General features: G+C 39.0%; 2 protein-coding genes across 2 annotated transcripts; both read right to left on the bottom strand.

The window, feature by feature from the left end:
* Nucleotides 1–790: 790 nt before the first annotated feature.
* Nucleotides 791–12,646, bottom strand: LOC139148562 (cubilin-like). The gene is made up of 11 exons (XM_070720047.1): nt 12,421–12,646; nt 9,889–10,218; nt 9,333–9,671; nt 8,335–8,664; nt 7,780–8,118; nt 6,782–7,111; nt 6,227–6,565; nt 4,602–4,940; nt 3,809–3,901; nt 3,245–3,400; nt 791–1,003 (listed from the first exon to the last, which is right to left on the bottom strand). The coding sequence occupies exons 1-11, from the start codon at nt 12,644–12,646 to the stop codon at nt 885–887; spliced, it is 2,940 nt and encodes a 979-aa protein (XP_070576148.1). The 3' UTR covers nt 791–884.
* Nucleotides 12,569–20,226, bottom strand: LOC139148145 (cubilin-like). Its single transcript, XM_070719455.1, has 10 exons — nt 19,957–20,226; nt 19,175–19,256; nt 17,572–17,901; nt 17,016–17,354; nt 16,003–16,332; nt 15,447–15,785; nt 14,411–14,740; nt 13,857–14,194; nt 12,836–13,164; nt 12,569–12,619 (listed from the first exon to the last, which is right to left on the bottom strand). Exons 1-8 carry the CDS (start codon nt 20,050–20,052, stop codon nt 13,986–13,988), a joined length of 2,055 nt encoding a protein of 684 aa, XP_070575556.1. The 5' UTR covers nt 20,053–20,226; the 3' UTR covers nt 12,569–12,619; nt 12,836–13,164; nt 13,857–13,985.
* Between the last annotated feature and the right edge of the window lie 7,313 nt (nt 20,227–27,539).

The raw sequence follows: 27,539 nt of genomic DNA, 5'->3' as shown, positions 1-27,539 counted from the left end.
AAATGAGAATTAGTATATGTATGTCACTTTCAACAGTTAGACTTCAAAGAGGGAAAGATACAGAATACAGAGTGTTATGCAAGGTAGCATCTACAGAGACAGTAACATCTTCAGCATAGAATCACAGGGTAAACAGTGCTCATGCAATGCCTTTTCTTACCTTTGTATGTCTAAAACATATAGACAACCCATCGACACCTCAAGACTTAGATTGTATTTTCCTTGTTGGTTATGATTGTATAGACGCACATCCAAGGACCTTTAACCCAGTGATTTGTTGATGAATTGCCAAGTATTGCATACAATATTACAGAAGGACACCTTTACTGTTGTATTGTAGTTTGCATCACTAATTTTGACGTACCAGGCTGCATGGTGTTGTATGCGTGTGTGTGTCCATTACAACAGTTGCCGACCATTACATACTTCTTGGTATTTGACGGACGGTGCATCAAAATGTGTTCAAATGCACTTGACATTATTAATATAACAAGCTAAGGGACTGGTGATATTGGTTTCAATCAGTAATATAAAAGAAACAGAAGTAAATCAATAGCTTCATTAGGTAATTAGACTGTTACTAGTCATCACCGTAAATGTTAATGAGCCCATGCTTTGGTCTTGGAATCCCCATGACCGAAAGTACATGATATTCAGCATAATCAACGTAGCGAATAATGTCATACAAACATTACACTCATGCACGATCTCCTTAAATTATGTTAAGCTGCACATTCAGCCAACATTTTAACTATGAACATACAAAAAACTGACACTCGTTTTGTCACTTTATTACTCTACTTTATTGCTCTGCTTACTAACTCAGTACAATATCGATGATAATCAGAATAGAGAAGTTGGATAATTATCCTAACACTTTTGGACTAAGGTTCCTCTTCATCAAAGTTGCCTTGGGCATGGTTATCCAAATACTTCAAGACTTTAACGAGGACTTCCTCTCCCGATTTGGCGGGAAGCACAGATCGTCTGCATGAAATTCCATCTGTAATATTAAATACGAATTATATAATGATTTGACACACTTTTGTGAAGTATGCATATCTTTGCAACAACTTCTTTACATGAACAATGTTGGAAATTTTGACGTTTTTGTACGTATTGATCTGGAAAGGAAGTACATATTCTCCTTGTTTCTCCCGCAATTATGTCGACATGCAGACTATTAACCTTGCAAACATAACGTGTGCAATCATAATGTTATCTTTGACAAATATTTCCAATCTGCGTCATACACATGATGGCTGTGTTCAAGGATTCTTTGACAATGTATTGGGAGTAGGAAGGAAAAAGAACTTTGGCCATATAGCAAAAAAAATGTTATAATTTACAGCTAATGAAACTTTAAGTTCAAAATCACAGAATTCAGAATGCATAAAACAAGCAAACAACAACGATGACCTTCTCAACAAACTCGACAAATTTTATAACCAAAAAAACTTCCAGATGATGCAAAATTCAATATACCATTGGCTAAATGATTCAGACATTTGATAATATTTTATGAATTTGAATTGCAACAAATCCACCGGCATTATTTTAAGATTTTTGAAAATTGGCGCAGGTCAAATCACACCGAGTCTCACGGCGTTATCACAACAAGTACTTTTCCAGGCCAATGGAAGTCCGCTAAAGTAACTCCTCTGTTCAAAAAGGGTATCAAAGATAACATCTCAAACTACAGACCTATTTTCTCCTTCCTGTTCTATCAAAATTGTAAGAAAGACATGTACATAGTCATTTTAATAATTTTCTTTCATTTCACAATTTATTGTCAGACAATCCGGTTTTTGTACGTTTCACTCTTGTCAAACAGCTTTGAAATAACATTAAAAACTCATGGTATCAGGCAATCGAAAGCGGAAATCTGATAGGCGTTATACTCGTTGATTTTAGAAAGGCTTTTGACCTAGTTTATCATGATATTTTACTTCAGAAACTCAGACTTTATGGTTGTTCAGAGCAGACAATGGGCTTTTTCACTTCATACCTAGCAATCAGAACTCAGTTGGGTTTCTTTTAACGGAACCCTGAGTGATTTTCTTCATGTCCGTACTGGTGTACCAAAGGGATCTTTTTAGAGCCCCTGTTATTTCTACATTTTATAAATGACTTCCCCCTGGCTTCTAAAAATTTTGATATGTATATATGTTTGCTGATGTCACAGCAGCTCGGGTGATCCGTCCCAACATCAACGAAATTGAAATCAAGCTGAGCAGAGACATGAATCTGATCACACGCTGGTGTGATCAAAATAGTGTGTTAATTCACAGAAAACTAAGGTTATAGTCATTGGGACAACACAGAAAAAAGTCAGAACGAAAAATCACATCAATGTTATGTGTGGTAATGATCAGCTTCATTGTGTCACTCATAAAATATTTCGGGTGTAACCATTGATGACACCCTAAATTGGGAAAAGTAAGTAAATTCAGTATGTAGTATGTTAGCCTTTAAATTGCTGCATCTTAAACGAATTCGTCCTTTTTTAACTCAGAGACCTAATATGACATTTTACAATTGTTTTAAATTATCCCATTTTGACTACTGTTTTGACATTTAGGGTCATTGTTCCATTGAAAGCTGTATAGCCAGAGTACTTTTAGACTCTGATTTTAGCACTCCTAGTCGTAATTTATTCGACGTTTTAAATTGGTTACAATTAAGACAAAGGATCGTTTTTAATGGATCAGTCTTGATGTACAAAGTCCAAAATAATTTAGCTCCTGAATATTTGAGTGTCTTTAAAAGTGTCGAGAATGTCCAAAGTCGTAGTACAAGACCTGCAAACAGAAATGAATTATACATTCTAAGACACAGAACACAGATTTTTAAGAGAAGTTTTACGTACAACGGTGTCAAAATATTGTACACTTTACCAGCAGATGTCAAATTTTGCTCTACTCTTCATTCTTTTAAAGTGAAATGTATATCTCATATTTTGGGCAAAATCTAATGCTAAAGCCATTTTTGGCCTTTTTCATGTTTTGTCGTCTGTTATTTGCTGTCTTCATGTTTTTTTCCCTGTTCTTTTTATATTTTTTATGTACATATTGTATTTTTCTTGCATCTCGACACTGTGTGAGAAGTGCTTTTGGCTCAACAGTCTATCGATTTAATAAAGTCTAATATTAATAATAATAATAAAATAATAATAATAATAATAATAATAATAATAATAATAATACCAAGACGACATGTCATCCTGTCATTATGCATGACTTACTTGTTGGTTCTTCACAGAGTTCTTCATCTTCATCGTCAAAGAATAGAGGGTAGTGCCATGTACAATCTCTGTGACCATCGCACAGGTTTTCAGCACTTATACAATTGGTCAATGACCCGGCACACCCAATACCAATTATGTCTTGATCTGGGCAGACTTTGGTGGAGAAAAAAGACAAGCCGCTATAACAAGTGGCAGTCCTATTTTAACGGTGCCACAATCATTCAAAGATGCAATTATATCACAGAAAGCAAAGAAGCCGTATCAAAATCTTGCGATAAATGAATTTATACCGCCATCCAACGCATGGAACGAGCATGAAAGTGTAGAAATTAGGGCAAAATGTACCCTAAAACTATACGTTCAGTGTGTTGATTCTGCAGAATAAATTGATATTTTGAATTAAAGTGTGACTACTGCTACCGGAGGGGGACATGGTTTTTGATTCAAATATTCCCTCCATGCAAAATGCGTTTCTCGTCCAGGACGGAAAGGCTATCCAGCTGTTCACCGATTCAATCCGCTACATTGTTAGGATGTATAATGTGTGGTATTAAAACTCACCTGCGAGGCCATATCTGCCCAACGCTTCCACGAGCGAAGGATCAACAGTTGGTTCATAGGGACTGGGCAGAGTTGTTATATCAAATGTTTCATCTACGGATAAAAATAATAACCACAAGTGGCTCATCATGAATATCAAACAACCTTAAAAGGTTTAATATCGAACGTAAGCTAACAGGTGCCGATTGCGCATACCACGTACTGCATTAAGCGAGCGAGCAAACAAGCGAGTGGGAGAGACAGACAGACAGACAGACAGACAGACAGATCTACAGATAAAGGGAGAGAATGAGATTTGTTTAACGGTTTCCCAATTTCATAGTAACTGCCAAAAATGTATAACGTTTACATTGAAGTCCCTGTGATAGATATTGATGCTTGATTATCGAGTCTTAAAGTTGATGATAAGAGCTAAAGTGGTTTTAAAATTAGAAAGAGTGCAATCGACTTTATATGCTGTCTGCCGAGACTTTCCAACGAATTCTTGCACTGGAGAGAGCCATTCTTATGTTAATCTAATCACCATTTGATCCCCATAAGGCCACAGAGGAATGACGGCACTATTGAGTTTCAAATACTAGTGTCAATAACTGTTGGGTAGTTTGTTTCTCCTGCACAAATATTTGCACTATGACCGTTGGTTTTCATTAGTTGTCAGTTTCCGTCAGTAAATTTTGAGCGCAATTTTCAGTCTCTCGCTCTCGAGACCCGTTCTCCCTTACTGTTGAAAATGGCACTGTGGACTTACAATTGTATAAAAATCAGAAAAAATACTGTTAAGTACACATCTTACCTGTCCCTACTTTCAAACTGAAACCGCTGTACTGCACAGAGCCATCCGATGTAAATCGAATCACAACCTGATCACCTGTCACTTCAGTCCTTTCGTTGTAGTAATTATTACATTCCTGGGCAATATCATTTATCTCCAGATGATCACAACAGCATTCTATGTTCAAATAGAGAACCTGGACGTACACCACGATGCCCTCTGGCAATTCTGGGAGATCTACCGTCGTGACGCATTCGTCGTAGGCGTTGTAAGCGGAAGGATAATTTGGAGAGCTGACGAACAATTCTTCGCCGATCTCAAGGGTTTGAGAATTGGTACATGAATTTGCGTCTGGTATCTCTGTGGAGAAATAGTATCAAGACCTATCTTATGCAGTGAACGCAATTTTCACCGGCATCAGAGTTGCTTGGCTAATTTTGTGATGTTATGACCATTTTTCACCTGGCATAAGCATAAATTTTCCCCCACATATCTGGATTGGGTTTCCTCCTGTTGACATTGCAAAATACAACAGTCTTACGACACTTTTTGACTTAAAGTAGACTGGGTTTGGGGGATATTTGGACTCTCAAATTTTTACACTACTTTTGACCTACCATTTGTACGGCACTTGTTTTGAGGCGCTTGGAGTAAAATTTAATGGCAGCAATTTCAAATTTCAAGTATCATTTGCGAAAGTGAAACGAATTGTTTCTTTAGTACCAAATTTACATGGTGGTCAACGATGTATATTCTTAATTTTGAAAGAGACTGGTTGAAAATTTCCTCAGCTTTCATTGCGTATGGTACTTAAAGTTACTGTAGCCCATAAATATGTTATTGTTGATCGTCTGGACACCAGTTATACAATGCATCCATAGCATTGAAATAAATATGGAAGCTTTATATGATTGTTTCTTTCCCTTTAAAATGAATGACATAAGAGATAATCAAAATCTATCAACAAAATTCAAAAATTTTAAATAACCTTCAAAGGTCTAATACTGAACGTATGCTCACTCGTGCAGATTACGCATAGTATCTCCATTTACAGAAAGAGACAGACACAGACACAGACACAGAGTAAGAGAGAGACAGAGTCAGAGACAGAGAGACGGACAGACAGACAGACAAACAGACAGACAGACAAACAGACGGAGGCAGAGATTGAGATTTGTTATATTCTTTCCCTATTTCATTGTAAATGCAAAAACTGTATAACGTTTACATTGAAGTACCTGTTATACATATTGTTGCTTGATAATTGAGTCTCATTGTTGATGATAAGAGCTAAAGTGGTTTTAACATAAGAAAAAGTGCGATCAATTTTATATGCTGTCTGCCGAGACTTTCCAACGAATACCGTTACACTGGAGAGAGCCATTGTTATGTTAATATAATCACCATTTGATCCCCATACATGCCACAGAGAAATAACGGCCATATTGAGTTTCAAATACCAGTGTCAGTAAATTTTGGGTAATTTGTTTCTCTTGCACAAATATTGACAGTTTCCCTCAGCCAAGTTTCAGCACAATTTTCAGTCTCTTACGCTCGAGACCCGTTCTACCTTAATGTTGAAAATGCCATGGTTGACTAAAAATGGTATGTAAAACAGAGAGAGTACTGTTAAGTAGACATCCTACCTGTCCATACTTTCAAACTGAAACCACTGTATTGCACAGAGCCATCCGATGTAAATCGAATCACAACCTGATCACCTGTCACTTCAGTCCTTTCGTTGTAGTAATTATTACATTCCTGGGCAATATCATTTATCTCCAGATGATCACAACAGCATTCGATGTTCAAATAGAGAACCTGGACGTACACCTCGATGCCCTCTGGCAATTCTGGGAGATCTACCGTCGTGACGCATTCGTCGTAGGCGTTGTAAGGGGAAGGATAATTTGGAGAGCTGATGAACAATTCTTCGCCGATCACAAGTGTTTGTGATGTGGTACATGAAATCGTGTCTGGTATCTCTGTGGAGAAAACAGTATTTTGACCATTCTTATGCATTGCAAAGGTTCTATATCAAAAAGTTCATTATGATAGTCAAGAAATGACCCGTACCTTGCTTTACACGGCAATAGACAAGTTATTTATTTGAACATTGGTGATAATCTATTACTAGGAAAAGATCAGTTTTCGAGGTGAATCCGTGCTCCTGTTCAACATCATTAAGATAAATATCTTACCAGCCGAAACAGTGATACTATAACCGCTGGCCTGGACGCTTGAATCGCTCACAAAGGACACCAACAGTTGATTTGAAGACATGGTCGTTCTTTCTCTGAAGTAATCATCACATGTTTGTTCAACGTCGTTTAGGGTGAGATGGTCACAGCAACATTCGACTTCAAAATCTGTGACCTGGACGTTAATCTCAGCGCCCTCTGGAGCTGTGACTGTCGTAACGCAATTTTCACCGGCATCATAATTGCTTGGATAATTTGGTGACGTTATAACCATTTCTTCACCGGGCATAAGCGTGAATTCTCCCCCGCATATCTGGATTGGGTTTCCTTATGTTGAAATTGGAAAATACACCAGTGTTAAGACACTTTTTGACTTAAAGCAGGCCTACTGCAACGACCGAGCGACAGGGAGAGAGAGCGAGAGGGAGAGAGATAGATAGAGAGAGACACACACAGACAGACAGACAAACAGACAGACAGACAGACAGACAGATTGAGATATGTTGCACTGTTTCCCAATTTCTTAGTAACGATCAAAAATGTATAACGTTTACATTAAAGTACCTGTGATACAAATTGTTGCTTGATTATTGAGTCTTAAACTTGATGATTAGAGCTGAAGTTTTTGTAACTTAGAAACAGTACTATCAACTCTATATTCTATCTGCCCGGACTGTCCAACGAATTCTTGTACTGGAGAGAGACATTTTTATGTTAATTTAATTATCATTTGATCCAAATACAAGCCACAGAGGAATAACGGCCATATTGAATTTCAAATACCAGTGTCAGTAAATTTTGGGTAAATTGTTTCTCTTGCACAAATATTTGCACGATGACCGTTGGTTTTCATAAGTTGACAGTTTCCCTCAGCCAGGTTTCAGTACAATTTTCAGTCTCTTACGCTCGAGACCCGTTCTACCTTAATATTGAAAATGCCATGGTTGACTAAAAATGGTATGTAAAACAGAAACAGTACTTTTAAGTAGACATCCTACCTGTCCATACTTTCAAACTGAAACCACTGTACTGCACAGAGCCATCCGATGTAAATCGAATCACAACCTGATCACCTGTCACTTCAGTCCTTTCGTTGTAGTAGTTATTACATTCCTGGGCAATATCATTTATCTCCAGATGATCACAACAGCATTCGATGTTCAAATAGAGAACCTGGACGTACACCTCGATGCCCTCTGGCAATTCTGGGAGATCTACCGTCGTGACGCATTCGTCGTAGGCGTTGTAAGGGGAAGGATAATTTGGAGAGCTGATGAACAATTCTTCGCCGATCACAAGTGTTTGTGATGTGGTACATGAAATCGTGTCTGGTATCTCTGTGGAGAAAACAGTATTTTGACCATTCTTATGCATTGCAAAGGGTTCTATATCAAAAAGTTCATTATGATAGTCAAAAATGACCTGTACCTTGCTTTACACGGCAATAGACAAGTTATTTATTTGAACATTGGTGATAATCTATTACTAGGAAAAGATCAGTTTTCGAGGTGAATCCGTGCTCCTGTTCAACATCATTAAGATAAATATCTTACCAGCCGAAACAGTGATACTATAACCGCTGGCCTGGACGCTTGAATCGCTTACAAAGGACACCAACAGTTGATTTGAAGACATGGTCGTTCTTTCTCTGAAGTAATCATCACATGTTTGTTCAACGTCGTTTAGGGTGAGATGGTCACAGCAACATTCGACTTCAAAATCTGTGACCTGGACGTTAATCTCAGCGCCCTCTGGAGCTGTGACTGTCGTAACGCAATTTTCACCGGCATCATAATTGCTTGGATAATTTGGTGATGTTATGACCATTTCTTCACCGGGCATAAGCGTGAATTCTCCCCCGCATATCTGAATTGGATTTCCTTCTGTTGAAATTGGAAAATACACCAGTGTTAAGACACTTTTTGACTTAAAGCAGGCCTACTGCAACGACCGAGCGACAGGGAGAGAGAGCGAGAGGGAGAGAGATAGATAGAGAGAGACACACACAGACAGACAGACAAACAGACAGACAGACAGACAGACAGATTGAGATATGTTGCACTGTTTCCCAATTTCTTAGTAACGATCAAAAATGTATAACGTTTACATTAAAGTACCTGTGATACAAATTGTTGCTTGATTATTGAGTCTTAAACTTGATGATTAGAGCTGAAGTTTTTGTAACTTAGAAACAGTACTATCAACTCTATATTCTATCTGCCCGGACTGTCCAACGAATTCTTGTACTGGAGAGAGACATTTTTATGTTAATTTAATTATCATTTGATCCAAATACAAGCCACAGAGGAATAACGGCCATATTGAATTTCAAATACCAGTGTCAGTAAATTTTGGGTAAATTGTTTCTCTTGCACAAATATTTGCACGATGACCGTTGGTTTTCATAAGTTGACAGTTTCCCTCAGCCAGGTTTCAGTACAATTTTCAGTCTCTTACGCTCGAGACCCGTTCTACCTTAATATTGAAAATGCCATGGTTGACTAAAAATGGTATGTAAAACAGAAACAGTACTTTTAAGTAGACATCCTACCTGTCCATACTTTCAAACTGAAACCACTGTACTGCACAGAGCCATCCGATGTAAATCGAATCACAACCTGATCACCTGTCACTTCAGTCCTTTCGTTGTAGTAGTTATTACATTCCTGGGCAATATCATTTATCTCCAGATGATCACAACAGCATTCGATGTTCAAATAGAGAACCTGGACGTACACCTCGATGCCCTCTGGCAATTCTGGGAGATCTACCGTCGTGACGCATTCGTCGTAGGCGTTGTAAGGGGAAGGATAATTTGGAGAGCTGATGAACAATTCTTCGCCGATCACAAGTGTTTGTGATGTGGTACATGAAATCGTGTCTGGTATCTCTGTGGAGAAAACAGTATTTTGACCATTCTTATGCATTGCAAAGGGTTCTATATCAAAAAGTTCATTATGATAGTCAAAAAATGACCTGTACCTTGCTTTACACGGCAATAGACAAGTTATTTATTTGAACATTGGTGATAATCTATTACTAGGAAAAGATCAGTTTTCGAGGTGAATCCGTGCTCCTGTTCAACATCATTAAGATAAATATCTTACCAGCCGAAACAGTGATACTATAACCGCTGGCCTGGACGCTTGAATCGCTCACAAAGGACACCAACAGTTGATTTGAAGACATGGTCGTTCTTTCTCTGAAGTAATCATCACATGTTTGTTCAACGTCGTTTAGGGTGAGATGGTCACAGCAACATTCGACTTCAAAATCTGTGACCTGGACGTTAATCTCAGCGCCCTCTGGAGCTGTGACTGTCGTAACGCAACGTTCACCGGCATCATAATTGCTTGGATAATTTGGTGATGTTATGACCATTTCTTCACCGGGCATAAGCGTGAATTCTCCCCCGCATATCTGGATTGGGTTTCCTTCTGTTGAAATTGGAAAATACACCAGTGTTAAGACACTTTTTGACTTAAAGCAGGCCTACTGCATCGACCGAGCGACAGGGAGAGAGAGCGAGAGGGAGAGAGATAGATAGATAGAGAGAGACACACACAGAAAGACAGACAAACAGACAGACAGACAGACAGATTGAGATATGTTGCACTGTTTCCCAATTTCTTAGTAACGATCAAAAATGTATAACGTTTACATTAAAGTACCTGTGATACAAATTGTTGCTTGATTATTGAGTCTTAAACTTGATGATTAGAGCTGAAGTTTTTGTAACTTAGAAACAGTACTATCACCTCTATATTCTATCTACCCGGACTCTCCAACGAATTCTTGCACTGGAGAGAGACATTTTTATGTTAATTTAATTATCATTTGATCCAAATACAAGCCACAGAGGAATAACGGCCATATTGAATTTCAAATACCAGTGTCAGTAAATTTTGGGTAAATGTTTCTCTTGCACATGACCATTAGTTTTCATAAGTTGACAGTTTCCCTCAGCCAGGTTTCAGTACAATTTTCAGTCTCTTACGCTCGAGACCCGTTCTACCTTAATGTTGAAAATGCCATGGTTGACTAAAAATGGTATGTAAAACAGAAACAGTACTTTTAAGTAGACATCCTACTGTCCATACTTTCAAACTGAAACCACTGAACTGCACAGAGCCATCAGATGTAAATCGAATCACAACCTGATCACCTGTCACTTCAGTCTTTCGTTGTAGTAGTTATTACATTCCTGGGCAATATCATTTATCTCCAGATGATCACAACAGCATTCGATGTTCAAATAGAGAACCTGGACATACACGTCGATGCCGTCTGCCGATTCTGGGAGATCTACCGTCGTGACGCATTCGTCGTAGGCGTTGTAAGGGGAAGGATAATTTGGAGAGCTGATGAACAATTCTTCGCCGATCACTAGTGTTTGTGATGTAGTACATGAAATCGTGTCTGGTATCTCTGTGGAGAAAACAGTATTTGGACCATTCTTATGCATTGCAAAGGGTTCTATATCAAAAAGTTCATTATGATAGTCAAAAATGACCTGTACCTTGCTTTACACGTCAATAGACAAGTTATTTATTTGAACATTGGTGATAATCTATTACTAGGAAAAGATCAGTTTTCGAGGTGAATCCGTGCTCCTGTTCTACATCATTAAGATAAATATCTTACCAGCCGAAACAGTGATACTGTAACCGCTGTACTGGACGCTTGAATCGCTCACAAAGGACACCAACAGTTGATTTGAAGACATGGTCGTTCTTTCTCTGAAGTAATCATCACATGTTTGTTCAACGTCGTTTAGGGTGAGATGGTCACAGCAACATTCGACTTCAAAATCTGTGACCTGGACGTTAATCTCAGTGCCCTCTGGAGCTGAGACTGTCGTCACGCAATTTTCACCGGCATCATAATTGCTTGGATAATTTGGTGACGTTATGACCATTTCTTCACTGGGCATAAGCGTGAATTCTCCCCCGCATATCTGGATTGGATTTCCTTCTGTTGAAATTGGAAAATACACCAGTGTTAAGACACTTTTGACTTAAAGCAGGCCTACTGCATCGACCGAGGGAGAGGGAGAGAGAGCGAGAGGGAGACAGATAGATAGAGAGAGACACAGACAGAAAGACAGACAAACAGACAGACAGACAGACAAACAGATTGAGATATGTTGCACTGTTTCCCCATTTCTTAATAACGATCAAAAATGTAAAACGTTTACATTGAAGTACCTGTGATACAAATTGTTGCTTGATTATTGAGTCTTAGACTTGATGATTAGAGCTGAAGTTTTTGTAACCTAAAAAAGTACTATCGACTCTATATTCTATCTGCCTGGACTCTCCAACGAATTCTTCCACTGGAGAGATACATTTTTATGTTAATTTAATTATCATTTGATCCAAATACAAGACACAGAGGAATAACGGCCATATTGAATTTCAAATACCAGTGTCAGTAAATTTTAGGTAAATTGTTTCTCTTGCACAAATATTTGTACGATGACCATCAGTTTTCATAAGTAGACAGTTTCTCTCAGCCAAGTTTCAGTACAATTTTAAACTCTTACGCTCGAGACCCGTTCTATCTTAATGTTGAAAATGCCATGGTTGACTAAAAATGGTATGTAAAACAGAAACAGTACTTTTAAGTAGACATCCTACCTGTCCATACTTTCAAACTGAAACCACTGAACTGCACAGAGCCATCCGATGTAAATCGAATCACAACCTGATCACCTGTCACTTCAGTCCTTTCGTTGTAGTAGTTATTACATTCCTGGGCAATATCATTTATCTCCAGATGTTCTTCGCCGATCACAAGTGTTTGTGGATGTGGTACATGAAATCGTGTCTGGTATCTCTGTGGAGAAAACAGTATTTTGACCATTCTTATGCATTCCAAAGGGTTCTATATCAAAAAGGTCATTATGATAGTCAAAACATGAACTATATCTTGCTTTACATGTCAATAGAGAGGTCATTTATATGAACATTGGTGATAATATATGTCTAGGAAACTGTCAGTTTTCGAGGTGAATCCGTGCTCCTTTCAACATCATTAAGATAAATATCTTACCAGCCGAAACAGTGATACTATAACCGCTGTACTGGAAGCCCCAATCGCTTACGAAGGACACCGTCAGTTGATTTGAAGATAGGTCAGTTCTTTCTCTGAAGTAATCATCACATGTCTGTTCAACGTCGTTTAGGGTGAGATGGTCACGCAACATTCGACTTCAAAATCTGTGACCTGGACGTTAATCTCAGCGCCCTCTGGAGCTGTGACTGTCGTAACGCAATTTTCACCGGCATCATAATTGCTTGGATAATTTGGTGATGTTATGACCATTTCTTCACCGGGCATAAGCATGAATTCTCTCCCGCATATCTGGATTGGACTTGCTTCTGTTGACATTGGAAAATACACCAGTCTTAAGACTTTTTCGACTTAAAGCAGGTCTACTGCATCGACCGAGCGAGAGAGAGAGAGAGAGAGAGAGAGAGAGAGAGAGAGAGAGAGAGAGAGAGAGAGAGAGAGAGAGAGAGAGAGAGAGAGAGACAGACAGACAGACAGACAGACTGACAGAAAGATTGAGATATTTTGCACTGTTTCTTATTTCTTAGTAAATATCAAAAATGTAAAACGTTTACATTGAAGTACCTGTGATATAAATTGTTGCTTGATTATTGAGTCCTCAAGTTGATGATTGGAGCGAAAGTGGTTTTAACTTAGAAACAGTACTATCAACAATATATTCTATCTGCCCGGACTCCTCGAACGAATTCTTACACTTGAGAGAGACATTTTTATGTTAATTTAATTATCATTTGATCCAAATACAAGCCACAGAGGAATAACGGCCTTATTGAATATCAAATACCAGTGTCAGTAAATTTTTGGTAATTTGTGTCTCTTGCACAAATATTTGCACGATGACCGTTGGTTTTTCATTAGATGTCAGTTTCCCTCAGCCAAGTTTCAGCACAAATTTCCTTCTCTTACGCTCGAGACCCGTTGTACCTTAATGTTGAAAATGCCATGGTTGACTAAAAATGGTATGTAAAACAGAAAGAGTACTTTTAAGTAGACATCCTACCTGTCCATACTTTCAAACTGAAACCACTGTATTGCACAGAGCCATCCGATGTAAATCGAATCACAACCTGATCACCTGTCACTTCAGTCCTTTCGTTGTAGTAATTATTACATTCCTCAGCAATATCGTTTATCTCCAGATGATCACAACAGCATTCGATATCCAAATAGAGAACCTGGACGTACACCTCGATGCCCTCTGGCAATTCTGGGAGATCACCGTCGTGATGCATTCATCGTAGGCATTGTAAGCGGAAGGATAATTTGGAGAGCTGATGAACAATTCTTCGCCGATCACAAGTGTTTGTGATGTGGTACATGAAATCGTGTCTGGTATCTCTGTGGAGGAAACAGTATTTTGACCATTCTTATGCATTGCAAGGGTTCTATATCATAAAGTTCATTATAATAGTCAAAAAATGACCCGTACCTTGCTTTACACGGCAATAGACAAGTTATTTATATGAACATTGGTGATAATCTATTACTAGGAAAAGATCAGTTTTCGAGGTGAATCCGTGCTCCTGTTCAACATCATTAAGATAAATATCTTACCAGCCGAAACAGTTATACTATAACCGCTGGCCTGGACGCTTGAATCGCTCACAAAGGACACCAACAGTTGATTTGAAGACATGGTCGTTCTTTCTCTGAAGTAATCATCACATGTTTGTTCAACGTCGTTTAGGGTGAGATGGTCACAGCAACATTCGACTTCAAAATCTGTGACCTGGACGTTAATCTCAGCGCCCTCTGGAGCTGTGACTGTCGTCACGCAATTTTCACCGGGATCGTAAGTGCTTGGATAATTTGGTGATGTTATGACCATTTCTTCACCGGGCATAAGCGTGAATTCTCCCCCGCATATCTGGATTGGGTTTCTTTCTGTTGACATTGGAAAAATACACCAGTCTTAGGACACTTTTCGACTTAAAGCAGGTCTACTGCATCGACCGAGCGAGCGAGAGAGAGAGAGAGAGAGAGAGAGGAGAGAGAGAGAGAGAGAGAGAGAGAGGAGAGAGAGAGAGAGAGACAGACAGACAGACAGACAGACAGACAGACAGACAGACAGACATTTTGCACTGTTTCTTATTTCTTAGTAACTATCAGAAATGTATAACGTTTGCATTGAAGTACCTGTGATACAAATTTTTGCTTGATTATTGAGTCTTAAAGTTGATGATTGAGTCTTAAACTTGATGATTAGAGCGAAAGTGGTTTTAACTTAGAAACAGTACTATCAACTCTATATTCTATCTGCCCGGACTCTCCAACGAATTCTTGCACTGGAGAGAGACATTTTTATGTTAATTTAATTATCATTTGATCCAAATACAAGCCACAGAGGAATAACGGCCAAATTGAATTTCAAATACCAGTGTCAGTAAATTTTGGGTAATTTGTTTCTCTTGCACAAATATATGCAGGATGACCGTTGGTTTTCATTAGTTGACAGTTTCCTCCAGCCAAGTTTCAGTACAATGATCAGTCTCTTACGCTCGAGACCCGTTCTACCTTAATGTTGAAAATGCCATGGTTGACTAAAAATGGTAAGTAAAACAGAAATAGTACTTTTAAGTAGACATCCTACCTGTCCATACTTTCAAACTGAAACCGTTGTACTGCACAGAGCCATCCGATGTAAATCGAATCACAACCTGATCACCTGTCACTTCAGTCCTTTCGTTGTAGTAATTATTACATTCCTGGGCAATATCATTTATCTCCAGATGATCACAACAGCATTCGATGTTCAAATAGAGAACCTGGACGTACACCTCGATGCCGTCTGGCAATTCTGGGAGATCTACCGTCGTGATGCATTCGTCGTTGGTATTGTAAGCGGAAGGATAATTTGGAGAGCTGATGAACAATTCTTCGCCGATCACAAGTGTTTGTGATGTGGTACATGAAATCGTGTCTGGTATCTCTGTGGAGAAAACAGTATTTTGACCATTCTCATGCATTGCAAAGGGCTCTATATCAAAGCGTTCATGTATGATAGTCAAAAATGAACTATACCTTGCTTTACATGTCAATAGACAAGTCATTTATATGAACATTGGTGATAATATATGTCTAGGAAACTGTCAGTTTTCGAGGTGAATCCGTGCTCCTGTTCAACATCATTAGGATAAATATCTTACCAGCCGAAACAGTGATACTATAACCGCTGTACTGGAAGCCCCAATCGCTTACGAAGGACACCGTCAGTTGATTTGAAGATAGGTCAGTTCTTTCTCTGAAGTAATCATCACATGTCTGTTCAACGTCGTTTAGGGTGAGATGGTCACAGCAACATTCGACTTCAAAATCTGTGACCTGGACGTTAATCTCAGCGCCCTCTGCAGCTGTGACTGTCGTAACGCAATTTTCACCGGCATCATAATTGCTTGGATAATTTGGTGATGTTATGACCATTTCTTCACCGGGCATAACCGTGAATTCTCCCCCGCATATCTGGATTGGACTTGCTTCTGTTGACATTGGAAATAACACCAGTCTTAAGACATTTTTCGACTTAAAGCAGGTCTACTGCATCGACCGAGCGAGAGAGAGAGAGAGAGAGAGAGAGAGAGAGAGAGAGAGAGAGAGAGAGACAGAGACAGAGACAGAGACAGACAGACAGACAGACAGACAGACAGACTGACAGAAAGATTGAGATATTTTGCACTGTTTCTTATTTCTTAGTAAATATCAAAAATGTAAAACGTTACATTGAAGTACCTGTGATATAAATTGTTGCTTGATTATTGAGTCCTCAAGTTGATGATTGGAGCGAAAGTGGTTTTAACTTAGAAACAGTACTATCAACAATATATTCTATCTGCCCGGACTCTCCAACGATTCTTGCACTTGAGAGAGACATTTTTATGTTAATTTAATTATCATTTGATCCAAATACAAGCCACAGAGGAATAACGGCCTTATTGAATATCAAATACCAGTGTCAGTAAATTTTGGGTAATTTGTGTCTCTTGCACAAATATTTGCACGATGACCGTTGGTTTTCATTAGATGTCAGTTTCCCTCAGCCAAGTTTCAGCACAAATTTCCTTCTCTTACGCTCGAGACCCGTTGTACCTTAATGTTGAAAATGCCATGGTTGACTAAAAATGTTATGTAAAACAGAAATAGTACTTTTAAGTAGACATCCTACCTGTCCATACATTCAAACTGAAACCACTGTATTGCACAGAGCCATCAGATGTAAATCGAATCACAACCTGATCACCTGTCACTTCAGTCCTTTCGTTGTAGTAATTATTACATTCCTGGGCAATATCGTTTATCTCCAGATGATCACAACAGCATTCGATATCCAAATAGAGAACCTGGACGTACACCTCGATGCCCTCTGGCAATTCTGGGAGATCAACCGTCGAGATGCATTCATCGTAGGCATTGTAAGGGGAAGGATAATTTGGAGAGCTGATGAACAATTCTTCGCCGATCACAAGTGTTTGTGATGTGGTACATGAAATCGTGTCTGGTATCTCTGTGGAGAAAACAGTATTTTGACCATTCTTATGCATTGCAAAGGGTTCAATATCAAAAAGTTCATTATGATAGTCAAAAAATGACCTGTACCTTGCTTTACAACGCAATAGACAAGTTATTTATATGAACATTGGTGATAATCTATTACTAGGAAAAGATCAGTTTTCGAGGTGAATCCGTGCTCCTGTTCAACATCATTAAGATAAATATCTTACCAGCCGAAACAGTGATACTATAACCGCTGGCCTGGACGCTTGAATCGCTCACAAAGGACACCAACAGTTGATTTGAAGACATGGTCGTTCTTTCTCTGAAGTAATCATCACATGTTTGTTCAACGTCGTTTAGGGTGAGATGGTCACAGCAACATTCGACTTCAAAATCTGTGACCTGGACGTTAATCTCAGCGCCCTCTGGAGCTGTGACTATCGTAACGCAATTTTCACCGGCATCATAGTTGTTTGGATAATTTGGTGATGTGATGACCATTTCTTCATCGGGCATAAGCATGAATTCTCTGCCGCATATCTGGATTGGATTTCCTTCTGTTGACATTTGAAAATACACCAGTCTTAAGGCACTTTTTGTCTCACAGTGCGTTTCACCTAGGTACCACAACTCAGCGTATGAGACGGACAAATTTTACGTACAACAGAAACGGTTAGCTCGGGTATCACGACACATTTCAAAGCCACCAACTCATTGATTAATTACAGTAAACCAGCGTTCACCAGCCGCACTTTCTAGACTGTTTTTACAATTTCAGCAAAGAGTTGAAGAGCTGAAGGTTTTCTCGACAGGAACGTCTGCTTTCGAAATAAAACAGTAATACGAAACTTTACCTTAAAATGAATGAAATAAACTTCGTTTCTTGCGTTGACAACTGCCATTTGAGTTCATGTCTGATCTCGAAGTCGACATCGTGTTCGAGCCCTGTGTATTTCATTTCTTTTAAGGTTAAAGTTTCAGCTCTTAAACTCTTAGCTGAAATTGTAAAAACAGCTGCCCCATGCTGGTCTAATATAATTAATCAGTGAGTCGGTGACTTTCAAATGTGTCGTGATACCCAAGCTTTTCTTTTGTTTGGTACGTGAAATGTGCCCGTCCCATACGCTGATTTGCGGTACCTAGGTGAAACGCACTGTAGAGTAGACTTGGTTTTGGGGATATTCGGACTCTCAAATTTTTACACTACTTGTCTGACCTACGATCTGGACCAACAGATGAGGATTTTCATACAACTGCAATCCTTTTTGGATAACCAAAATGAAAAGCATTGATATCAAAAATTATCGCACTTTTATTATTTGTTATATGACAAAATACCTCACAAGTTAAATTTATGTAAATAGAAAAAAGTGCAAAACCCATGGCCACAATAAGAATTATCCAATGTCGAAGAAGACTGTAAATAATGTTTGGAACAAATTGATGGAAATATGAAATATGAAGTATAGAACCCACATAAAGCTGATGTGGAAGCATGTAATATGTGGGTATGTTATGTTATGAACAGTAAGATCTATTAGAACTTCCTATAATGGTTGCAACCGTGTGTGTGTATGAAGAAGGAATTGTGAACAAGGGAAATATATGGAGATTTTTGAAAGGAGAGATAACTTATATCAATTTGATCAGGGACATAAGGATCTTGAGGAATTTGTGAAATTTTGTGTGTGAGATAATACAAGTTGTAGATGACAACAGAATCTTTAAATATGTGTATAATTGTAATATGCTGATAGTTTGAAAAGGTAGTCATGTTGTTGATAAATTGATGATGAATAAAACTTTTTATATTAAAGAAAAAAGCAAAACCTTTGGTCCTCCAATAGTCACTGTTATATTGCTTCTTTTGCTCGGGCTTCGTGGTCTTGGTAGGAATTTCAAAACGCTTTCGCTACAGAAAAAATATTGTTAAATAAGTCATCATATTTTGAGTTCCAAAGATGCAATACATAATATTCGGTTATTAATCTCCAACCCATTCTCTTCTCATCTTAGTTGAACGAGTTTGCGTGCAGACAGACGTCGATGCGTCCTGATTTGCATGTTTATTCATTAAAGAAAGCGTGTCACAAAGTTCATAGCATTCGGTACAAGCAGTGTTACACGAAACCAACCAATAAAACGTTAAATAAAACGCAGCATAGTAACGTCAGGAAACATTAAGTGTTTCCTTTCTGCCCCAGTTATTTTTTCGATCGCCGATTTGTGAAAAAAAGATTGTGCTCTGCACAATGCTTAAATTTTAATAGCGCATAACTTCGGAGACTGAAGTTACACACGTCGTCATTTTACTGTGTGGCAGAAATTACGGCTGCATGGTACACGTTGTTTTCTGTCAGGAGGGGAATCTTGCGGGCTCAAAATATGAAATAAAAAGGCATCGCCACGTATTTTTGTAAGAGACCTAAGATTATAAAAATATCTTTTAATCTGTCATTTTTCGATAATGCTTGATACAGAAAGTCATTACCAACAATCGATATCTCACTGATACCCCCTCCCCCCGATCGTTAGTTCAGCTGCAAAGTCTCGTGAGTGGAAATCAGCGTTCAATAATCGCAGAGTTATGGTGATGCATATACGTGTATTACCTGTTTCTCGCCACTCTTCTCATCCCTTACCGGCTTGGCCTCTGCATTGACAGCAGCAAGACACGCCAACGCCACAAACACCGTGTAGAACCGCATTGCTTCGACGTTCGAATGAATATACTGGTATCAGAAATCTGGCACCAGAGACTGATGGGAAGTGTACAACATTCGTCTACATTTATAGAGGTGGCAGGAGAATTAACCGTAGCCCAACAATGGTGGCAGTCATTATCCAAAATATTTACATCTAGAATTACGTTTGCGATAAAATACCAAACTAGATAATTATGGTGTATCTAGAATAATGGGAGCAGAATAATGTTTGCGAAAAACTGGATAATTATTGTGTAATTCTGTCATCGTTGAAATAACGAAAATGTCAAGACTTGTTGGAGCTTGACTTAAGCTCGCAAAGAGTAAATGTGAAAGTTTCTAGACTCAAAACAACTTTGAACAGTTGTTTTGTATCTCTGAGGTCGCCAGAGCTGGAGAGGCTTGATAAATAATAGCTTTCGAGACACACCATCAATCTTTTACAGACTTCGTCCCGTTTTATTTAATCGAGAGTATACGGAGATTCTTTACTTAGAAAGCATTCAATTATAATGCCGGGGTGGGACGGCAAATTCCTCTTGTTTGTCCCTCAACATAAGAAGACCCCAGCCCCCTTGCAGTTTTCCAATTTCAGATGAACCTCCCCTCGCCCTATTTTGTATTTTGCCGGCTTACCCAGGCCAAAAATAACCAAGCGATCTCGGGTCTGTGAAATTCAGGGCGGTGTCGGACTGTACAGTTCTACAGTAAAAAATTCTATAGACTGCTAAAAGATGGCTGGTGTTTGCATTGAGCATTGAGATTCTGCTAACTTGTCATCCTTGGCTTTATTTCAATTCCAGAACTGTCAATTATCTATATTTGTCAACCTTGTTTCATCACCTGTTTCATCACCCCTTTTGGTGATACTCATTTAGCTCTTATTGTCCTCAAAACATGTTTTCTTGCCGTACACAACACGATGAAACAGATGCCACCTTGAAAGTAGAAGAACCTTTGTTTCAGTAATATCTGCTTGGAGGGTAGCAGCGGATGCGCGTATCATGATATAAAATCGATGTTCTTATTATCATCATCACAAAGCAACAACTTACAGTGGTTTCCGTTGAACCGTTGGCACAACTGGATAAAAAAACATAATGCATAAATTTAAGAGTTGCTAACACTGTCAGTGTAATTATCGTCTTCCCGGTAATTTCAGTCAATAACAAATAATTCAACTCCTTGAAAGTTGAAACATTGTCTGGAAAGAGGTCACGCGTAGTAAAAAAACACCACATATCCACGCACACCCCGCTATCAAACTGCCAGACCGCATCGTTTGCAAGCGAGGTTTGTGCGGGTCTGGTGGTGATGTTTTGACCAATTCTTTTTGCAGACAATGTCACAATTTAAACAGTTTATTTCTTTGTGATCGACTGGTATACTGCTACACGATAGTCACACTTGACATGTTGGCAACTCTTCAATTCAGGTATTGTCCGGTTCCAGTATATGCCATGAAGCAAACAACTGTAAGCGGCAGTACATTCTTGCGAATCCAAACTGAAATCCAAACTGAAATCAACCCTTCGATTATATTTTTCAGCTGGACAATAACGAATGGAAAACTGATCAAGACAACCACAGTTTCCACTGAAATGAATGATGTCAATCAACGATTTTTGGAGGAAATTAAATGTCAATATTTGACGTCATAAATGTTAATCGTACAGACCGCAACCCCTCTTTTGTTAAATTTTCCATGTGAAATATATGATTTGCTGATATGTGTGTGAATTATTTCGCAAGTGCCATTGTAAACCATAACGCGATTAAACACAGTAAACTTTGCAAAATATATGAGTTCTCTGGAACAACTGGAGATGAATTCTGTTTCAACTTGTCTCGAATTTCCTAACAAAAGCGGTGATGAGTGATCAATAATACACATGGTATCGAAATCTCTATGAACGGCGTAATAACAAGTATGACATTTGGAAATGTAAATGTCAGACGAAATTTCTCCTAATTTCTGTAATTCGTGTTATTTTCAAAGAGGCAACCGAGGAGAGAAAATAATTAGTTTGTTTTGATTTCAGTGTTAGCGACTTTGCGGAATTCGGAAATCCTAAAGTTTCTGGTAAGTTTGTTAGTAGGCTATACGTATTCTAGAAAATGCTTTCTGACCGCGCACGTCACACGACTTCTGTACTAATTGTGGACGTTTTTGCCTTGTAATGGTTCATTGAAACACTTCATTTGAGCTAAGTGCATTGAGTCAGAGTCTGTGTTTGGATATCTTCATAGATTCGTCAACTGCCACCAATGACTTCGATATCGGGTAATTCCATAGGCCTGCCTTAGATGTTATGTAGGCAGTGATACCCTGGTCTCCAAACTAGGTATATTTCTAATTTTCAAGTATGATGATAACTTTTGTTTGGTGATGTGAAAGAGGGCAATCTCAATCCCAGGAAGTTCAATAATTTGCTGTCCCATAGATAAAATGCTTAGTAACGTCACTTAATGTGTATGTAGCAAATAAAGTCAGTTTCGATTGTCGATTATTCTAACACCACAAATAAACGTGATACTTTGTCAAGCGATGTTACATAATTGATGATACACTGTTATAAGGCATTTACGTTTGATCGCCAACATTGCATCTCAATGCTGGACACACATCTTACATCTTATAAATTGATAAAGTCACTTCAAATTAGTCAGTATGCCTCTGAATTTCGTATTCTCCACACAACATTTTCCATTCTAAGCTGACTCCTTCACAAAACTTTTTTCCAGCTTTGCGATGAATCGGTTAATCTTCTCCATAAAAACTAAATGAATACAATATACGAATAGTGTACGATTGCAGCTGCAAAAGCAATAACGCTTCTCCAAGCTTGAACGACTGTTTGATGACGGGACCGCAATAACTGAATGATTTAACTTCAATTCTAGTGCGTTTCAGAGCAAATCCGATCGCACTAACCAGCGACATCGAGAAGGCGTTCCTTCAGGTACGGCTTGAGCCCTACGAGAGAAAGTTCACAAAGTTCGTCTGGCTTTCAGACCCGAATGATATCAACAGCGATTTCGTCACATATAAATTCAAATCAGTATTATTGGGAGCGGTCTGCAGCCCTTTCATACTCAACGCTGTCATTAAAGTCAAATGGAACCTGATCCCGAAAATGAGACAGCAGCGGACTTGAAACGAGACATTTATGTTGATGATGTCATCATTGGATGCTCATACTGAATCTGAAGCCGTTCAATATTGCGAAGAAGCCAACAACTTGATGGATTCTAGTGGTTTCAACTTACGCTCTTAGTCATTAAACAGTGGCGCTGTATGTGAACTCGCTGAGAAAGATGATAAATTAAAGTCAACGCCATGCGTCGATACTCTCTGTATGCAATAGGACTCTGAGAAGGACACACTCACGTACAAAGTCATCAACAATACGTCACCAGACCTGCTGACAACTAAAAGAGAAGTTGTCAGTCATACTGCGTCGTTGTTGTATGATCCGTTGATATTATTATCGCAGTACATGTCAAAGCGAAACTACTCATGCAGGACATTTGGAAGTCAGACATACACTGGGATGAACCTCTAAACGAAATCACGTCAAAAGTATGGTACTCATTCGCCGACGACCTCAACCAAAGCACCAGTAAGTACTACATTCAATCGTCGATATTTTGATTGAAAGACTGATAACGTCAATGATAACAACTGCGATCTTCACGTCTTCGCTGACGCTTCGAAGAAAGCAAGAAAGCCTATGGAGCCCTCGTTTACCTCAAGAAAAACGACAAAACAGCAGTTGTTATGGCTAAAACACGTGTGGCCCCAAATCAACAACAAAACTTTAACTTTGCCCAAATTAGAACTCATGGCTGCTGTTGTCGCCACTCGACTGAGTAAGTTCGTTAACAACACATTATCATCGAAGTACAACTTCACAGAGCGCGTGCTTTGGTCCGATTCACAGATCGTCCTACGATGGATAAACAGCAAGAAAAAGCTGCCTGCCTTCACGGCAAAAAGAGTGAAGGAAATAAATAATTTCCAACACACCTACAAATACTGCCCTACAGCATGTAGCCATGCAGCTTTGACCGGAATTACTGCACGAGAGTTGAGTAATTCTACATTCTAAGGCCAAAAAAGAGAAATGTTTCTGGTCAGGTCTTTCTTTAAAAAATGGTGCGGCGACGCGCATTTTTTTTTTTTTTTCCCTCAAGGGAGGGAGGAGGGTCAGTTTTATAGTTTTATCAATATAGTCACATATATACTGTTCATGCAGTCACTGATCATGCCCCCCAAAGAATTTTCTCTTTCTCTTCAGCCATTTTGGTTTGGTGTCAGCCACGGCCGCCGGCCACAAACAGAAAAAAAAGGGTGACGCGCTGTTGTTCGAGTGACGCGCGCGCTGACCAGAAACATTTCTTTTTCTTTTTTTGGCCTAATAGAATAGACCGGTATGCCTATCGGGCAGAGACAATTGGCCAAACTGCAAACTGTTTGACACCCCATCGTCCAAAGAACAAAGTAACACAAGCTCCAATGCCATGACATACGAAGTTGAAGAACTTTCGGAACTCAATCAAGACGAAACCTCTGCTTATCACTTGGCTAGTCTTCCACCTGCGGACATTCATTCCACTCTACCTGCTGTCAAGGATTATGACACAATTCATCAGGACATCTCGGACACTGAATTGTACACGTGACAATCCACTGATCAATGCGCAACCTGAAGTTATAGCTCAAATTGAAATTCCCGTCGGAATTCAGCATGTTATTGACTCATCGAACTACAGTTCTCTGAACAAGCTTTTGTGAGTCACGCACTGCGCTTGTTCGTGTCGTTTTGTGTCAATATTGAAACTCAAAGACAATGTACCGCATTGACAAGTTACAGCAGATGAGATAAATCAGTCCGAAACTGAGTGAATCAAGCAAAGTCAGAACTACCGATTTGGCGACACCATAACTTCACTTCGCGGAAACAACAGAAAGTGTGGACCATTAGCGAAACCACTCAAACTGTCCATCGATGTGACGGTGGAATTCTTCGCTGCGGGGAACGAGTACATCACGCAGCGATTGAATTTTCTACCAAGTTCCCCATCCTACTGCCTAATGGCCATCCTTTCAGTTATATGATTGATCATTCGACATGATCACGTTCGACTCAAACACAGTGGTGCCAAAACAATCATCACCGTCAGCGCTATTGGATACCACAAATACGGCGTGCAGTGAACTCTATCATACGGAAATGTGTGACATGTCGACGGGTATGGTAAACCCTATCAAAAGCCATTAACTGCACCATTACCGGACTGTCGTATCAACATGGTCCCATCATTTGCGGTAACCGAAGTTGATTTCACCAGCCCTTTATTCGTCAAATCCACGATGAATAAACAGACGAAATCGTACGTATGCCTGTTTTCATATGCGGTATCGCGTGCTGTACATCTTGAGCTGGTACCAGACCTTACTACTCGCTCCTTCATGATGACATTTCGACGCTCTCAGCAAGACGATCTTTGCCTTCTAAGATGTTGCCGGACAATGCATCAACTTACCTTTCTGCTGCTGACGAACTTCACGATTTGATGAATTCTCAAGAAGTGAAAGACTTACTGGTCGAATATCGAGTTACCTGGACCTTCATACCAAAACGCGCACCTTGGCACGGTGGGTTTTGGGAACGTGTAAACGGACTCACGAAAACCACAATAAAGAAGGTATTGGGTCGTGCTTTTGTCACGTTTGATGAGCTACGACTCTGCTCACCGAAATCGAAGGCACATTGAATGATCAACCCCTGACTTACGTATCTGCAAACGAGGATGACCCAATCGCATTGACGCCGTCGCATCTACTCCATGGTCGACCGTTAACGACTCTACCCTACATATCTGTGGATGATGAGGAACTCAACGACCCGTCCTATGGAAATCATAACGTTTTGAATGAAACACATCGACATCTTTCCCATCTACAGTCTAGCTTTTGGAAAAACTGGTCCACAGTATCTCACCGCTTAAATCGATTAAATGCTACTGAAATTAAAACCAATTCTATTCAGATTGGTGATATAGTCCTCGTACACAGTGATGTAGACAAGCGAATGAAGTGGAAAATGGCGAAAGTTCTTAAACTCATCTACGGAAAAGATGGTCTGGTAAGATCGGCCGAAATTAAGACGTCATCGAGTAAAACTAATCGACCGATTCAGAAACTTTACCCCTTGAAGTACAATCGCTTGATTGTCTAGAAAGTACTGACCAGTTGCCAGGATCCGATGTTCCAACGCACCCGGACAATCACACAATGGATGCCTGACCAAAACGGAAAACTGCCACAGCCGCGCGTCGACTAATCCAGGATTGTATGAAAGACTTGTCACGAATTTGGATTATTTGTGTGTTTCACGATACTGAACAATGTGAAGACTTTTTTCACTGAATGGTTCAGTCTATTTTTCGACACCTTTCCCATGGACAGACTTTAGGGAATATCATATCGCGATTCCTGCCTATAAATATGACTTTCAGTCGATATTAACTTAGGCCGGCCGGAGAATGTCGTGAAAGTTTGAAATTGTTCAGTGTTTTTGTTTTTTCACAAGCTGCGTATTTTGCATGCTATAGCTTGATGTTTAAATAGGATTCTAAACTTGTTTGACATCACCGTGCAAACGTCATCGAAAACTAGGATTTGTTTCCACGCATGACCTTAGAGAATCAGCCAATGACGTTCATGTTTATTTTAACTTTGATACAAAGTTCTGTGCTGCCTGTGTTAGAATCCTATTTAAATATTAAGCTATAGCATGCAAAATACGCAGCTTATGAAAACAACAAAAACACTCAATGATTTCAATCTTTCACCACACCTAATGAATCAAGAAACGTTGAATTTAAAAAAAAAGAATCAATACGCTTGCATTTAACCGAGCGATAAAAATGACATTTGCACAAGTTTTATGGTTCACTTCATCCTCAAAACACTTGTTAAGGACAATCCGCTAATTTTGTAGTAAATAAAGACCTAATTTTCTTTTTCATTTTTGTTTGAATTTGTATATTTTACGTCAGCTTTGCTTTTTGATCCTTGTGTATAGTTTGTTGTCAGGATTGACTTTGTATAGACGATTTGCACCTGTCTTGGTCACCAAATCCTATGTAGACCCCATTTTGACTGTTCACTCGGGATAAATCTTAATAAAGAATATGATAAATGATTAAATTTAAGCAAAGCAGGATTATACTAGAAGAATGACGCTATTGTAAAATTCTGTTGTATAGAGCACTGATTTCTGCTTTATATACGCCTGTAAATTTCCACGGTGCGTTGATAATGATTCAATTCATATGAAACATAATAGTCTTGAAAATATAGTTTCGATTATTGCTAACACACAACGCAAAACGTTTTGACGCGCTGTTTTAAAGAACCATCAATTATTCGATTTCATGTTTTATCAAACTTGTTTCATCACCTTTCAGTAATATATATT

The sequence above is a fragment of the Ptychodera flava genome, chromosome 13 (assembly GCF_041260155.1).
Source record: "Ptychodera flava strain L36383 chromosome 13, AS_Pfla_20210202, whole genome shotgun sequence".
Taxonomy (NCBI): domain Eukaryota; kingdom Metazoa; phylum Hemichordata; class Enteropneusta; family Ptychoderidae; genus Ptychodera; species Ptychodera flava.
Note: the sequence above shows the minus strand (reverse complement) of the source record. Positions and strands in the feature narration are given on the sequence as shown.